Source organism: Mustela lutreola, chromosome 1 (assembly GCF_030435805.1).
Source record: "Mustela lutreola isolate mMusLut2 chromosome 1, mMusLut2.pri, whole genome shotgun sequence".
In the NCBI taxonomy this organism is placed as follows: Eukaryota; Metazoa; Chordata; class Mammalia; order Carnivora; family Mustelidae; genus Mustela; species Mustela lutreola.
The window spans coordinates 237,842,503-237,858,402 of NC_081290.1; the positions used below are offsets into that span (position 1 = coordinate 237,842,503).

Genomic DNA, 15,900 nt, shown 5'->3' on the forward strand with positions numbered 1-15,900 from the left:
CAATACAGTGCAGCAGAGGGGACACTGCTGGTTCCAAGTCTAGCCTGTAATAGGATTTGTAGCTGCCACCTCTTTCTCTTGGAAGTTAGCACCCACTACTTCAGCTAGCTTGACATTGCTCTTTGTGAGAAGCCCAGCATAGCCACATGGAATGTACATACGTGCACACACACTTAAAGGCTCATCAGATGATCAGAGGCACATCTAGATTTAAGTGCTAATGATCCAAGTTTAATTATAAACAGTTTAAGGTAAATTTGGATAAAGAATATAAAACCAAATTTTGGACAGCTTAATTAAGTAGTCAGAACCTTAAAAAGAGAATCCTGTGGATTTTAATCTGTAAAAAAGTCATTGGAATGATTTGAGAATTTGGGGGAAACACTGAGATAGGTCAAAGAAAGGCAGAGGTGGTTTGGCATGGGCTGGTCTCCAGATACCCAGGATTGGGATGATAGGCTAAGGTTTAAAGTGTTCATTTTTGTTTCAGATTAGAGACAAGAACAAAGTCTTATAGGTAAAGCATAGTTTGTGATTTTGGGATTAATAGGAATAAGACATTTACTCAAAATCTATTAAGCACAAAAGGCAAACAAATCATGGGTGTAAAGATAAACAGTAGTGTTTCCTCTAAAATCAATAGATGAGGGTGTTGCTATAATTATTTTATGTTGACCTGAAAGACATAACTAATGAATTTTTTAAAAATGAGAAATTTAATTAGTAGAAAAGAGGGAAAGGGGCTATTATTTGTAAATGGTAACTTTCTACTTAGAAAATCCAAGAAACTCATTGTGAAAACTATTACATCTGTTAAGAGTTTTGTAAGGTGGCCAGATATAAAATAAAAATATTGGTAGCTTTCCTATATGTTAGAACTAAGTGATTTGAAAATAAAAAATATATGAAGGTGATTTTTAAAATAGGAGTAATGAAGTTATGTGCTATAGAAGTATGAGAACATCAAAGATTTGCTTAGAGAAATACATTTAGGAATTTTGCCATTCAGTAAATACTGCCAGAACAGCTTCTGTTTCAGTTACCTATTTTTTCTAACAAATTGCCCCAAAATTTACTGATGGGAAATAGCAATCATTTTATTAAGTCTCATACAGTTTTGTGAGTTGACTTAGGAGTTCTCAGGATCCACATGATGTTGGCTGAGGATACAGTGTTGTGCTGGGATGGAATGGTCAAGATGGCTCATCACATGGGTAGAAGTTGATGCTGGCTGTCACTGGGAACTTCAGCCCTGTGGACCAGAGCACCTCCATGTGGCCTCTCCTTGAGGCATGGGTTTCTCATAGCATGCCAGCCAAGTTTTGGGTATTTCCTTAGAGGAACTGAAAATTGTCAGTCTCCCCAAAGGCCAAGCCCAGAAGTGGCGTGGTATCACTTCTACCATATTCTGTTGGCTAAGCAGTCACAGGAGTAGCCCATTCTCAAGGGGAAGAAAAATAAATTCCACTTCTCTATGGGAGGGTGTCAAAGAATGTGCATGTATTTTTTTTTCATTTATTTATTTTCAGCATAACAGTATCATTATTTTTTCACCCCACCCAGTGCTCCATGCAATCCGTGCCCTCTATAATACCCACCACCTGGTACCCTGACCTCCCACCCCCCACCACTTCAAACCCCTCAGATTGTTTTTCAGAGTCCATAGTCTCTCATTATTCACCTCCCTTCCAATTTACCCCAACCCCCTTCTTACTCCCCATGTTCTCCATGCTTTTTGTTATGCTCCACAAATAAGTGAAACTATATGATAATTGACTCTCTCTGCTTGACTTATTTCACTAAGCATAATCTCTTCCAGTCCCGTCCATGTTGCTACAAAAGTTGGGTATTCATCCTTTCTGATGGAGGCATAATACTCCATAGTGTATATGGACCACAACATGTGTTGGAGAGGATGTGGAGAAAGGGGAACCCTCTTACACTGTTGGTGGGAATGCAAGTTGGTGCAGCCTCTTTGGAGAACAGTGTGGAGATTCCTCAAGAAATTAAAAATAGAACTTCCCTATGACCCTGCCATTGCATTCCTGGGTATTTACCCCAAAGATACAGTTGTAGTGAAAAGAAGGGCCATCTGTACCCCAATGTTTATAGCAGCAATGGCCACGGTCGCCAAACTGTGGAAAGAACCAAGATGCCCTTCAAAAGATGAATGGATAAGGAAGATGTGCATGTATTTCTTATTACTCAAGCATAATTAATACATGGTGTTATATTTTCAGCTGTACAATATAATGATTCAACAATTCTGCATATTAGTGCTCATCAGGACAAGTGTACTCGTTTTTTTTTTTTTTAATTTTTTATTTTTTATAAACATATATTTTTATCCCCAGGGGTACAGGTCTGTGACTCACCAGGTTTACACACTTCACAGCACTCACCAAAGCCCATACCCTCCCCAATTTCCATAATCCCACCCCCTTCTCCCAAACCCCCTCCCCCCAGCAACCCTCAATTTGTTTTGTGAAATTAAGAGTCACTTATGGTTTGTCTCCCTCCTCACCCATTTACCCCCCACACCTCCCCTTTGGCAAGCACCGGTTAGTTCATTATATTTAAGACTCTTGTTTTTTGTGCATACATACACACACACACACACACACACCCCTATAAATATCTTCTTTATCCATTCCTCTTTTAAATGATATTTTGGTTGCCTCTATTATCTTGGCTTTTGCAAATAATTGTGCAGTAAACATAATAATTCTGCATATATCTTTTTGAATTAGTGTTTTCATTTTCTTTGGCTAAAAACCCACTAGTGGAATTACTGGATCATGTAGAATTTCTATTTTTAAGTTTTTGAGGAACCTCCATACCATTTTCTATAGTGGCTATACCAGCTGGCATTCCCCCAGCAGTGCACAAGAGTTCCTTTTTCTCTACATCTTTGCCAGCACTGTTATTTTTTGTGTTTCTGATTAACCATTCTGACCAGTGTGAGATGATATCTCATTGTGATTTTGATTTACATTTCTCTGATCATGAGTGATGCTGAACATCTTTCCATGTGTCTGTTGGCCATCTATTGTCTTTTCTGGAAGAATGTCTATTCAAGTCCTCTGTGCAATTATTAATTGGATTGTTGTTAGTTTTTGTCATGTTGAGTTGTTTAAGTTCCTATATATTTTGGATTCTAACCCTTTATTGAATATGTCATTTGAAAATATCTTTCCCATTCAGTAGGTTGCTCTTAATTTTGTTGATGGCTTCCTTCACTGTGCAAAAGATTTTTACCTTGCTGTAGTCCCAATTGTTTATTTCTGCTTTTATTTTCCTTGCCAAAGGAGACATATCAAGAAAAATATTGTTATGGCTGATGTCAGAGAAATTTCTGCCTATGTTTTCTGTTAGGAATTTTATGGTTTCAGGTCTCACATTTAGATCTTTATTCCATTTTGGGTTTATTTTGTATGTAGTATAAGAAAAGGGTCCGGTGTCATTCTTTTGCATGTAGCTGTTTAGTTTTCCCAACACCATTTATTGAAGACACTGTCTTTTTCCCAATTTATATTCTTACTAACTTTATCATAGATCAATTGATCATAAAGGTATGGGTTTATTTCTGGCTATTTTGTTCCGTTGAGTACCATTCTGTTTTGATTACTGCAACTTTGCACAGTATGTTTTGATATCACCAGTTTTGTTTTTCTTTTTCAAGATTGGTTTGGTCCAAGAAAAAGGATGGTTTCTCTGCTACTTTTGATTATAGTTTTTTTTTTTTTTCCTGCCTTTGTTAAATATGGGGATAATTGCAGCTTGTATGGAAAATAGAAGCACTGATTACAAGTTTGTTGTAGCTGGCTAAGATGTGGTGCCTATAAACGTAGACATGTTTTTAAAGATATGATTAAATTTCTATTTTAGAAGGATGTATTTATTATTGATGAACAGTGTAGGTTAAGAGAGGCAAAAGCAAGATGCTAGAGAAAGGAAGGCTAGATATAACCTACACACACTAGTTATGAACCAGTAATAATAAAATAATTTGAACTATGATGTTTCATATGCTTGATATTTTCCCAAGCCCTGTGTATTCTCTGTAATATTCCTGAATAGCTCTCCTCAATTTTATGATCTCCTAACCTCCCTTTTAATACTTTTATCCCTTTTATTTCTTCTATAGTTCTTTTTCTAATCTCATCTTACATTTCCATTGTGTATTGAAGGCCTATAAAATATGCATATCCCTTATGTGTTTTAGCATCCCTTTCCTAATTAAACAATTTCCCTTCTTCTAATTCATGGAATTTTTAATTTCTTTTTAGACAGAGAGAGAATTTCAGAAAACCAAGATTCAATTCCAAAGCAGAGAATTAATGGAAAAAAATCCTCTCCTGGAGTGAATATGACAAGACTGACCAAAAGTAGATCCCCTTCTTTAGATGCTTGGATGAGTGATGATTGGTTATATAGGAACCAGGAACACTGGGACATAAATTTGCCAGAAGAAGCTTTTGTTCATAAAACAGTCTACACTGAGGTGGGAAACTTTGAAGTTAGTGAGAATAAGAAAAGTTTAGATGTTAAGTCAGTTAATTCAATTTTGGGTATACAACAAGGAAATCCTATGAGAAAGGGGTCCTCAGACTATGGTAAGTTTAAAACTAACTTCAAATTTAACTTAGACTCAGGTAAGCAATATGCAGAATATAATGAATGTGGGAATGCCTTGAGCCTGAGTATAGATATTCAAGACCCAGAAAGTCATACCTCAGTGAATTCCTATGAATGCTATCAGTGTGGGAGAGCCTTCAGCCGGAGTTCATCCCTCATTCGACATCAGATCATTCACACAGGAGAGAAACCCTATAAATGCAGTGAATGTGGGAGATTCTTCAACAGACGTACAAACCTTACTAAGCATCAAAAAATTCATACTGATGCAAAGGTCTGTGAAGGCAGTAAATGTAGGAAAGCTTTCAGTGAGAGTGAAGACAGTAATAAAAATTCAAGACTTCATTCTGGAGATAATCCTTATGAATGTGTTAACTGTGGAAAATCCTTCAGCCGGAGCTCCTCCCTTATTCGACATCAAATGATTCATACAGGAGAGAAACCTTTCAAATGTAAGGAATGTGAGAAAACCTTCAACAGGAGTTCAAACCTTAAAAAACACCAAAAACTTCATACTCAAGAAAAATCCTGTAAAAGGAAGACACACAGACAACAATGAATTTAACATCAATGAATTTATACTAGAGGGAATCCTGTGAATAGAGTAAATGCAAGAAAACATTTGTCAGGGATTCTTCCTCATATCCCTTCCTCATAATAGGGATTCATAACTCATATGGCAGAATTAATATTGGAGAGAAATCTGTTATTGCATAGGAATCTATTCCCAAATGAAGCCACAAGGGTTTAGAGTAAAATGTATCACCATACAAGTCTTTGCCTGTCATTATTCTGATAATCCATTTGCCATCATCATTCCTAGTTCATAAATGGAACCTGTGGCATCCTTATATTCACATGACTTATTGAAGTAGATATTAGGGAGGAGCCAAGCAATCAATATCCTTGGAATTGATATTTAATAAAACTCAAACTTTTAGTCCTTACGAGAAGGTCATGAGAAACCAGGAGCTCACGGGAATATAGGAATACTTCTAAAGACTGAACTCTCTGAATTAATGTTAGAGACCACAGGAATGACAAATTACTCCATGATATATCTTGGCTCTCTTGATGCTGAGTGGGGACTAGAATTGGAAAAGGATTATCAACTGCAATGGCAAGTGGATTCTGTATATGGTTGTCACATCTTCATTTTTAAAAGTACTCTTTGGAATGTAGGCTGGAGGGACATCCATATTCTTGGGTCTGTTATTTATTCCAAATACTAAGAGGTCAATAAAGTGTCATAGTACTCTGTTCACTAGTTTCCTTGTTCTGCTGTAAGTTATTTCTGTAAGTTACCTTTAGGATCTTGAGCCAAGAAACTTATCATTAATATGCCCCAAAATATTCATATTGGAGAGATTCCCAAAGAATGATGGTGGTAGTATTTTGTAAAAGCTCATATCTTATTCAAAAATAGAAAAGGTATACTGGAGTATGAACACTTAACGATGAGTTAATGTGCAAAATTATTCTCTGTTCATTTGTTCTAAGGTTTCAGGTCTTTAATCCACTTTTTATTTAACTTTTGTGTATGGTATAAGGGTGGTCCATTTTCATCCTTTTTTCCATATGACTGTCCAGTTTTCCTAGCATTGTTGATTGAGGAGACTATCCTTTCACCATTGTATATTCTTGGCTCCTTTGTAGCAAATTAACTGACCATATATATATGAGGGCTTATTTCTGGGCACATGTTCTCTTCCATTGATATTTATGTCTGTGTTTATGCTAATACCATACTGTTTTGGTTACTATAGCTTTGTAATATAGCTTGAAGTCAGGAAATGTAATACCTACAGCTTTGCTCTTCTTTCTCAAGATTACTTTTACTGTTCAGAGTCTCTTGTGGTTCCATACAAATTTTAGAATTTTTTTTTCTGTTTCTGTGAAAAATGCCACTGGGATTTTGATAGGGGTTGGTTGCACTGAATCTGTAGATTCTTTGGGTGATATGGACATTTTAACAGTATTAATTCTTCTAAGCCATGAGCATGGAAGATCTTCCCATTTATTTTTGCCCTTCAAATTTACCCATAGATATTTTATTGTTTCATGGGGTTGTAAATAGGATCCCATTAACAACTGCATGAAAAGAATAAAATATCTATGGATAAATTTAACCAAGGAGATGAAAGATCTGTACATTGAAAACTATCAGACATTGATGAAAGAAATTGAAGACACAAATAAATGGGAAGATCTTTGCCATTCAGCCTCAATGCAGGGAATCTCAAAAACCTGCCCCCTCTCTCTGTGCCCATATGCCATATCCCATGACTTACTAAGGGATTCTACTAGTTGTTATCCATTATATTTATTCATTCTCATTGTTATAGAAGTTTAGCTAGACACATAGCCACCCAACTGTAAATTTCTGTTAATAAGTACTCATCAATGGGATGTGAACAGAAATGATGTTTGTCACTTCCAAGTCTTGCCCGTCAAGCAGCTAGGCATCATTCTATTCTCCTGACAGGTTTTCCTCTCTCTACTGGTTGGAGAACCGTGAAAACTGTAGTGATGGCAGTGGACTACAAGTGTAATCCAGTATTAGGAGTGGAATCCTGGGCCACCCATCTACCTCCAGTTAGAGAGAAATAAACTTCAGTTATGTAGAAGCTCCGTGTTTTGTTGTTTTGTTTCTTTTGTACCACAGGTTGGCCTGTGCCTTAGTTAAAATGCTCACCAAATCTTTCAGACTCAAACAAACAAACAAACAAACAAACAAAACCTTTCAGACTCTTCCTTGTATCTATCTGCATATATGCCTACTGGTACTATATTTATGTTTTTGGTTACTGTCTTCTCTCTTACATTACTTCACCTAGTCTCTCTGCCTTGAAATTCTGTAAAATGCAGGCAGAGGATCTTTTTGAAATACAAATTTTGATTATTGCACACAAATGCTTTAAACTTTCAAAGACTCCCCATAAACTTTTAAGTGAAATCTAAACTCTGAAACAGCTTGTCTTGCATGAAAGTTCTAATGTTCTCTTGCACTGCAACCTTTGAATTCCATGTCAGTCATGCAGCAGCTTCCAGGTTCCCATCTATCCATCTACCATGTGTGCTTAGCTCATATCCATATGATATTTCCTATTCATGGAGACCTCTTTCCCTTCATCTAGCTAATTTTCACTCCTTCAAGTAGAAAGAGTTCTTTCTCTAGAAAGCCACCTCTGACAAGACTGAGAAAATCTATGTACTAAATTCCACATACTTAGACGTTTACAACACTTACAGGAATTATTTACTGGACCATATCCCCTAACTACTTAGTATGCTTGGGGGGACAAGTAGTCTGTAAAAAGTAGCATACTGTATGCTGGCAACAAATGGTATTGAATGTGAGTAGGAAATAGACCTGACCACTTGTTTTTTACACCTCATTGAAAAACAATGTAACCAAAGACATATTAAATATATATTTTGAGAGAGTGTGCATGAGCAAGGGTAAGGCGCAAAGGGTGAGAGAGAATCCCAAGCCTATTGCACAGAGCGTGGAGACCTAGGAGGGACTTGATCTCACAACCCTGAGATCATGACCTGAGCCAAAATTAAGAATCTCATGCTATCAGACAACAAAGAGAAATAAAAGGTATCCAAATAGGCAATGAAGAAGTCAAACTCTCTCTCTTCACAGATGACATGATTCTTTATATGGAAAACCCAAAAGACTCCACCCCCAAACTACTAGAACTCATACAGCAATTCAGCAACGTGGCAGAATACAAAGTCAATGTACAGAAGTCAGTGGCTTTATTATACACTAACAATGAAAATATAGAAAGGGAAATTAGAGAATTGATTCCATTTATGATAGCACCAAGAACCATAAGATACCTGGGAATAGACCTTACCAAAGAGGTAAAAGAACTGTACTCAAGGAACTACAGAACACTCATGAAAGAAATTGAAGAAGATACAAAAAGATGGAAGACCATTCCATGCTCTTGGATCAGAAGAATAAACATTGTTAAAATGTCTATACTACCTAGAGCAATCTATACTTTTAATGCCATTCTGATCAAAATTCCACCGGTATTTTTCAAAGAGCTGGAGCAAATAATCCTAAAATTTGTATGGAATCAGAAGAGACCCCGAATTGCTAAGGAAATGTTGTAAAATAAAACAAAACAAAACAAAAAAAAACTGGCAGCATCACATTAACTGATTTCAAGCTTTACTACAAAGCTGTGATCACCAAGACAGCATGGTACTGGCATCAAAACAGACACATAGACCAGTGGAACAGAGTAGAGAGTCCAGATATGGACCCTCAACTCTATGATTAAATAATCGACAAAACAGGAAAAAATATACAGTGGAAAAAAGACAGTCTCTTCAATAAATGGTGCTGGGAAAACTGGACAGCTATATGTAGAAGAATGAAACTCAATCATTCTCTTACACCATACATAAAGATAAACTCAAAATGGATAAAAGACCTCAAGATGAGACAGGAATCCATCGGAATCCTAGAGGAGAATATAGGCAGTAATCTCTTTGATATCAGCCACAGCAACTTCTTTCAAGATATGTCTCCAAAGTCAAAGGAAACAAAAGTGAAGATGAACTTTTGGGACTTCAAGATCAAAAGTTTCTGCACAAACAAACAGTCAACAAAACAAAGGGGCAACCCACAGAATGGGAGAAGATACTTGCAAATGACAGTACAGAAAAAAGGTTGATATCCAGGATCTATAATGAACTCCTCAAACTCAACACACAAAACAGATAATCATGTCAAAAAATGGGCAGAAGATATGAACAGACACTTCTCCAATGAAGACATACAAATGGCTATCAGACACATGAAAAAATGTTCATCATCACTAGCCATCAGGGAGATTCAAATTAAAACCACATTGAGATACCACCTTATACCAGTTAAAATGGACAAAATTAGCAAGACAGGAAACATGTGTTGGAGAGGATGTGGAGAATGGGGAACCCTCTTACACTATTGGTGGGAATGCAAGTTGGTGCAGCCACTTTGGAAAACAGTGTGGAGATTCCTCAAGAAATTAAATTAGAGCTTCCCTATGACCCTGCCATTGCACTACTGGGTATTTACCCCAAAGATACAGATGTAGTGAAAAGAAGGGCCATCTGTACCTCGATGTTCATAGCAGCAATGGCCACGGTCGCCAAACTGTGGAAAGAACCAAGATGCCCTTCAACGGATGAATGGATAAGAAGATGTGGTCCAAATACACTATGGAGTATTATGCCTCCATCAGAAAGGACAAATACCCAACATTTGTAGCAACATGGATGGGACTGGAAGAGATTATGCTGAGTGAAATAAGTCAAGCAGAGAGAGTCAATTATCATATGGTTTCACTTATTTATGGAGCATAACAAATAGCATGGAGGACAAGGGGAGATGGAGAGGAGAAGGGAGTTGAGGAAAATTGGAAGAGGAGGTGAATCATGAGAGACTATGGACTCTGAAAAACAATCTGAGGGTTTTGAAGGGATGGGGGGTGGGAGGTTGGGGGAACCGGGTGGTGGGTATTAGAGAGGGCACGGATTGCATGGAGCACTGGGTGTGGTGCAAAAACAATGAATACTGTTATGCTGAAAAGAAATTAAAAATTTAACAAAAAGAAAAAAAAGAAAAAAAAGAATTTCATGCTTAACAGACTGAGCCAACCAGGTGCCCCTCTCCAAAGACATTTTTAAATGAATACTGATGATCCCACTACTATAACATTAATACTTTTTTTTTCAAATTTGTGTATTCCTTTGAATAAAATATGTTGTTCACACTGAATTAGGATTGAATTATGTTTAGTGGCCCTGATTGGGCTCTGTTTTGCTATCATCTTCATAGATGTTGAGCTTGGAATTTAGAAATTTACCAATACCAGTTCTGTTCTACCAATCTTCTCCAAGTACTCCTTGATACCCAAGTTGTTTATTCTTGCCGCCATTACTTCATTTTGATTTTGTAATGGCTGAAATACGTGATTTTTTTTTTAAAGATCCACAGTTGTCATAGACATTAAACTATGTACCAGTCCAGCAGGTGAGGAAAATCATATTAGTTACAGAATTTCCCTTTACATCTTCATTGAGGCAAAATGCTAGCATCTCAGTGGGTTTGACTTTCTGGATGAAAATGTGTAAGAAGGGTCCAGTAAAGACAGTTTTGTGGGGTTTTTCTGTTTTGTTTTTGTTTTTTGTTTTTGCAAAAACAAAAACTTCTATAGGAGAGACTATAAAGTGATCCAAGCTCCCACATCCTTAAGGAATTTGATTCCAAGCCCCTCCCGTCATTTCCAGAATAAAATCTTCCTGGCTCAGCCCCTAGTTTTGTGACCTCACTGTAGGCAGTACCAAGAGCTCCAAGAGGTTCCGTTTGAGACCTGTGAGATCTCCAGTAAATGCATCTACAATTCGTAGCTTCAGCCTATCAATAAAAACAAATCAAGCCTAAACCTCTGCTTGCCCTGGAAGTGCCTCTAGTGTGACAGGGCAGAGCAGGCTGGAAGGTTTGGATACTCAGCCCACCACAACTGGCAATAGTACCCAACTCCATTCCTAAGAACTCTCAACCCAAGGTAGCCTTATGGATTTATCCCGGCTGGAAACCACTGCCCCGTAAGGCCTGGGCGGGGCAGGGAAGTCGAAAGTGGAACAGTGCGGAGCCTGGGTGGTAGTAGGTATCTTTGTCCGTCGCCCTGCGCAAGTGCGATGGGGTTCAACTGACTGGGTCTGTTTTCCACGCGTAGCTTCGTGTCTGCTCTGTGGTTCTGGAATTCACAAGCATTCCCATGAAAACCGGGTAACAGTACTGACTTTTGGACTTCTCTTGGACTTGTCATTGGAAGTATACCATGACCTCTGGTCCCCAGTGCCATGAAAGACTTTGCCATTTGGTGTCTGCAGACTTAGTGGTTTCTGGCTGGCTGGGCCTTTCTACTTGGGTAGAGGTTCGCGAACCTTTTCAAGTCACGATTTCTCTTGACGATAGCGTGCTCCTTCTAGGACCTTTCTTGAAGTGGTGAAATTAAAATGACATTAAACTGTTTCGATTTAGCAAAATGTGCTGTGAAAATTAATATTACATGGTTTGCACTGTTATAGAATTCATTAGGGGACTTTAAGACTCGTTAATTCAACCTCTGTAATTTACATCTAAGGTTATTTAAACTCAGAGAAGTCAAATGATTGTCCCAATACCATGCCATTGATAAAAGACCCTAGGTTAAACTTGAGAGTCCACATCTTTCAGCCACTGTGCTTTTTTTTCACTGTTCACCAGGAAACTTAAAAAAAATGTTAAAGTTCGAATTTATTTGACAGTTAACTTTAATGTTTAGTGGAAGACACCTGTACACATGACTCATAGTGGTCTGTATTATAAGTTCCAGAACATGAACATGGGAAGACGAACAAAAGCACTTGCTAGTGGTAAAGTAAACTACCTTTTGGAGTGGATTGCTAAGCCTAGTGCAGTACTCAGTAGGTTTGGCCTGATGACGTTCTGCATAACTCCTCGTTCACACTGACCCAATGGTTATAAATTTGACATTAGGCGGAAGTATACCTTTTTTTTCATAGTAACTGATGTGAGCTTGGGCAACCTAGCTCTTAACCACCAGGCTATACTTATTCCTAAGACTACATGTTTTGCTCAGTCTCCTTGAAATAACCTACTCCTTTCCCCTGCCCTCCCCTCAGGTTATTTATTCGGACTAAGATTGGAATCATACCCTAACTCCTACCCAAGGTTGCGCTGGACTAATCCTTTGGCACAATTTGAACTTATTATCCAGATGAAAAAACCCTATATCTGTAGAAATAGCTCAAACTCCAAAATGAAATCATTAATCTAGACAGAATGATTTCACTCTTCCTAAAACCATATGTGCTCAACCACAAGTTTTTGCATGCAGTTCCTCCTGTCTGTAAATGATTTTAGTCTTATTTTTACATATTAAAATGCTATCCAAAGCCCAATTTTAAAACTACCTTCTGATATACTCATCTTACTCGAAATCTATAAAAAGTTGGATTTTTCTCACCTCCCCTGTTAATACTAGGTTAATACCTTATCTCTTGTAGACATTATTGCAATACCTCCTAAATGGAACACTTGCTTTGCCTCTAGCCCCTACCTTTGGTAAATTCTTCATAGCCTTAGAGTGACCCTGTCAAAATTTAAATCATACCCCTTAAAACCTTTCAATGGTTTTTCATTCTATCTTTAACCTTACTTTTTTATTCAAAGTGTTAATCAACATATAGGGTATTATTAGTTTCAGAAGTAGAGTTCATTTTTTTTAGTATGTTTTCCCAATTTATGCTCATGAGCACACAAGGGAAAAATAAAATGAACAATTAAAAAAGGAAGCTATCTCCCACTGTTAAAATTCACTGACACCACACAGTTGTGTACTAAATGGCCTGTGGCCTCCATTCTTGCTCATTCTCTTTCCCTCACTCTATAACATATCCAGTCTCCACAGTTGTTAAAGTCATCTTTCCAAAATGATAGTATCACACCCTCCTTTAAGATTCCTTAATGTTTCTTCATGACTAACAAAAACTTTTTAGCTTGACACAGAAAGTCCTTCATGATCTGGCCATCCTCTAACTTCTTCCAATTTCACACTTGCTATGCCATCAGTGTCAGGCTACTTGTAGCCAGCCATTTACATCATCTGTTTTCATGATTTCATTTCTTTGCACAAATTACACTTCTGCAACGTATATTCCAAACCAGTAATTGAATATAGAAAATTGTAAAAGTTGACAGAAGTAATCGGAAACTTCATACACGATGACATCTATGGCAGTTAAATTCATGATATAAAAATGAGAAGCCTGGGGGTGCCTGGGTGGCTCAGTGGGTTAAAGCCTCCGCCTTCGGCTCAGGTCATAATCCCAGGGTCCTGGGATCTAGCTTCACATCGGGCGCTCTGCTCATAAAGGAGCTTGCTTCCTCCTCTCTCTGCCTGCCTCTCTGCCTAGTTGTGATTTGTCAAATAAATAAAATATTTAAAATATATATATGTATATATATATTAAATATTTTTATTTAAAATATATATATATATAAAATATATATATATATATATATATATATTCATGGATGTGGTGGCAATTCTAGGCTGCAGAATCAGTAAACAGGTCAACATGTAGAGGGGAGAGGCTACCCAAAGGGAAACAAGTTTTGGGGAGAATGGCTTTGTGTAATGGCTTTCCAAAGTTCCTATATAAAAGCTTTTGTCCTTCTATTTTTTCTGTGAGATTTCAAAACATGAATGTTATAGAGCTCTATCTTTGAGTTAGATAACTTAAGCGGGTCTCTGTTCTTTGGAAATAGAATCACTCTAATAATGTGTAACCTATCCCCAAAAGATATATGCCTAGAAATGAAATAGCTGTTGGAAGAAATATCAACAATTTTAAGGCTTATGATTAGCCAAATAGCTTTCCAGAGTCTATCAATTTACCCTCATGGAAAATAGTGTGTAAGTATCAATCACTCTGTACTCTCACTGAAAATAGCTATTAGAATTGTTAATAGAAATGGTGTTTTATTGCTTTAATCTGTGGATGTCCTTTGCCAATATTTAGTAGATGCCCATCTTACTAATTTATTAGTAAATTTCTTAACTGTCAGAGTCATGACAAATATTTTTCCTATTATCTAATTTCCATGATTTTTACCTACAGTTTAGAAAATTTTATGTGGTCAAATTTCTAGGTATTTTTTCTGAGTTCTTCCTTTTTATCTTTTTTTTGTGTGTGTGGTGAGTTTTTTATTTTTACTTTTAATTTTTTATTTTTTATAAACATATATTTTTATCCCCAGGGGTACAGGTCTGTGAATTACCAGGTTTACACACTTCACAGCACTCACCAAAGCACATACCCTCCCCAATGTCCATAATCCCACCCCCTTCTCCCAAATCCCCTCCCCCCAGCAACCCTCAGTTTGTTTTGTGAGATTAAGAGTCACTTATGGTTTGTCTCCCTCCCAATCCCATCTTGTTTCATTGATTCTTCTCGTACCCACTTAAGCCCCCATGTTGCATCACCACTTCCTCATATCAGGGAGATCATATGATAGTTGTCTTTCGCTGCTTGACTTATTTCGCTAAGCATGATAGGCTCTAGTTCCATCCATGTTGTCACGAATGGCAAGATTTCATTTCTTTTGATGGCTGCATAGTATTCCATTGTGTATATATACCACATCTTCTTGATCCATTCATCTGTTGTTGGACATCAAGGTTCTTTCCATAGTTTGGCTATTGTGGACATTGCTGTTATCTTCCTTTTTTATTCTTTAAAAAAGCTTATGTGTGTGTTTTCATCTATATAAAAACCCACTTTGGTGAATTCAAACATTCATGCTAAAGTAGCACAACCCTCTTTAGAAAGAAATTTTATGCTAATCTTGAATATGAATTAGATAAAAATGAGGTTAAATTTTTAGTTCATTTCTGATGTACCATACTTCATGAAACCACATGGAGATTCACAGAAATAGACCTGAAAACCTGTGCTTTAATTAATACATATTAGAACAATATATATATGATATAGGTCATGAAAGCCCAATTTAGTTTTTTACCAGAGTTAAATCATTTCCTTAGGACCATTTACTGAATAATCATTTTCCTATTCGTAGGTATTTTTAACATGTAAAGTATATACGCATATATACTAAATATATTATATTACATATGTTATCCATATACTGGTCTGTTTCTAAGCAATTTACTGACTTGAGCATCCTGAACATTTTTTTCAAATGTATAATCAGTTTCTCCATTAATTTCAATATATCATTTATTCTTTTTTACCATTTGCTTTTTATTTTAGGGCAATGTCATTGATCTTTTAAATTATCTTTGCTCTTCTCCAGTGTCTGTTTTTCTTAAAAGACTTTAGATTTTTTTTTTGAATTTCAAATCTCATTGGGGTTTTGATGAAATTTGAAATCTATAGATTAACTTAGGAACATTTCCTCTAAAAAAATTTTAAGACTTCTCTATGCAAGTCCTCTTTTATTTTCCTCAGATTTTTTTCATTGTTTTCATTCTACATTTTTACTTGTTCTTCTTTAGAAAATAAATTTGTGTTATTATAAACCATACTTTTTTCCTACCCATATTTTCTGATTATAGCAAGAATTTAGGAAACTACTGGTTTTTATATTTTTACTCACCTTATGTATTCTAACAAACACCCACAGTCTCCCTCTCAGGCATTTATATATCATCTGCT

At 36.7% G+C, this 15,900-nt stretch overlaps 1 protein-coding gene across 4 annotated transcripts in view; it reads left to right on the forward strand.

Annotated features, from left to right (window-relative positions):
• ZNF215 (zinc finger protein 215) overlaps nt 1-10,119 on the forward strand; it is a 32,143-nt gene extending 22,024 nt beyond the window's left edge. For 2 of the 4 annotated variants that reach the window (XM_059134852.1, XM_059134862.1), the window contains exon 3: nt 4,294-7,249. In XM_059134852.1, coding sequence (XP_058990835.1) covers nt 4,294-5,197 — 904 coding nt within the window. In that variant the 3' untranslated portion in view covers nt 5,198-7,249. Of the gene's footprint in view, nt 1-4,289 lie in introns of all 4 variants that reach the window. The other 2 variants (XM_059134842.1, XM_059134831.1) reach the window with 2 other exon arrangements.
• The last annotated feature ends 5,781 nt before the right edge of the window (nt 10,120-15,900 follow it).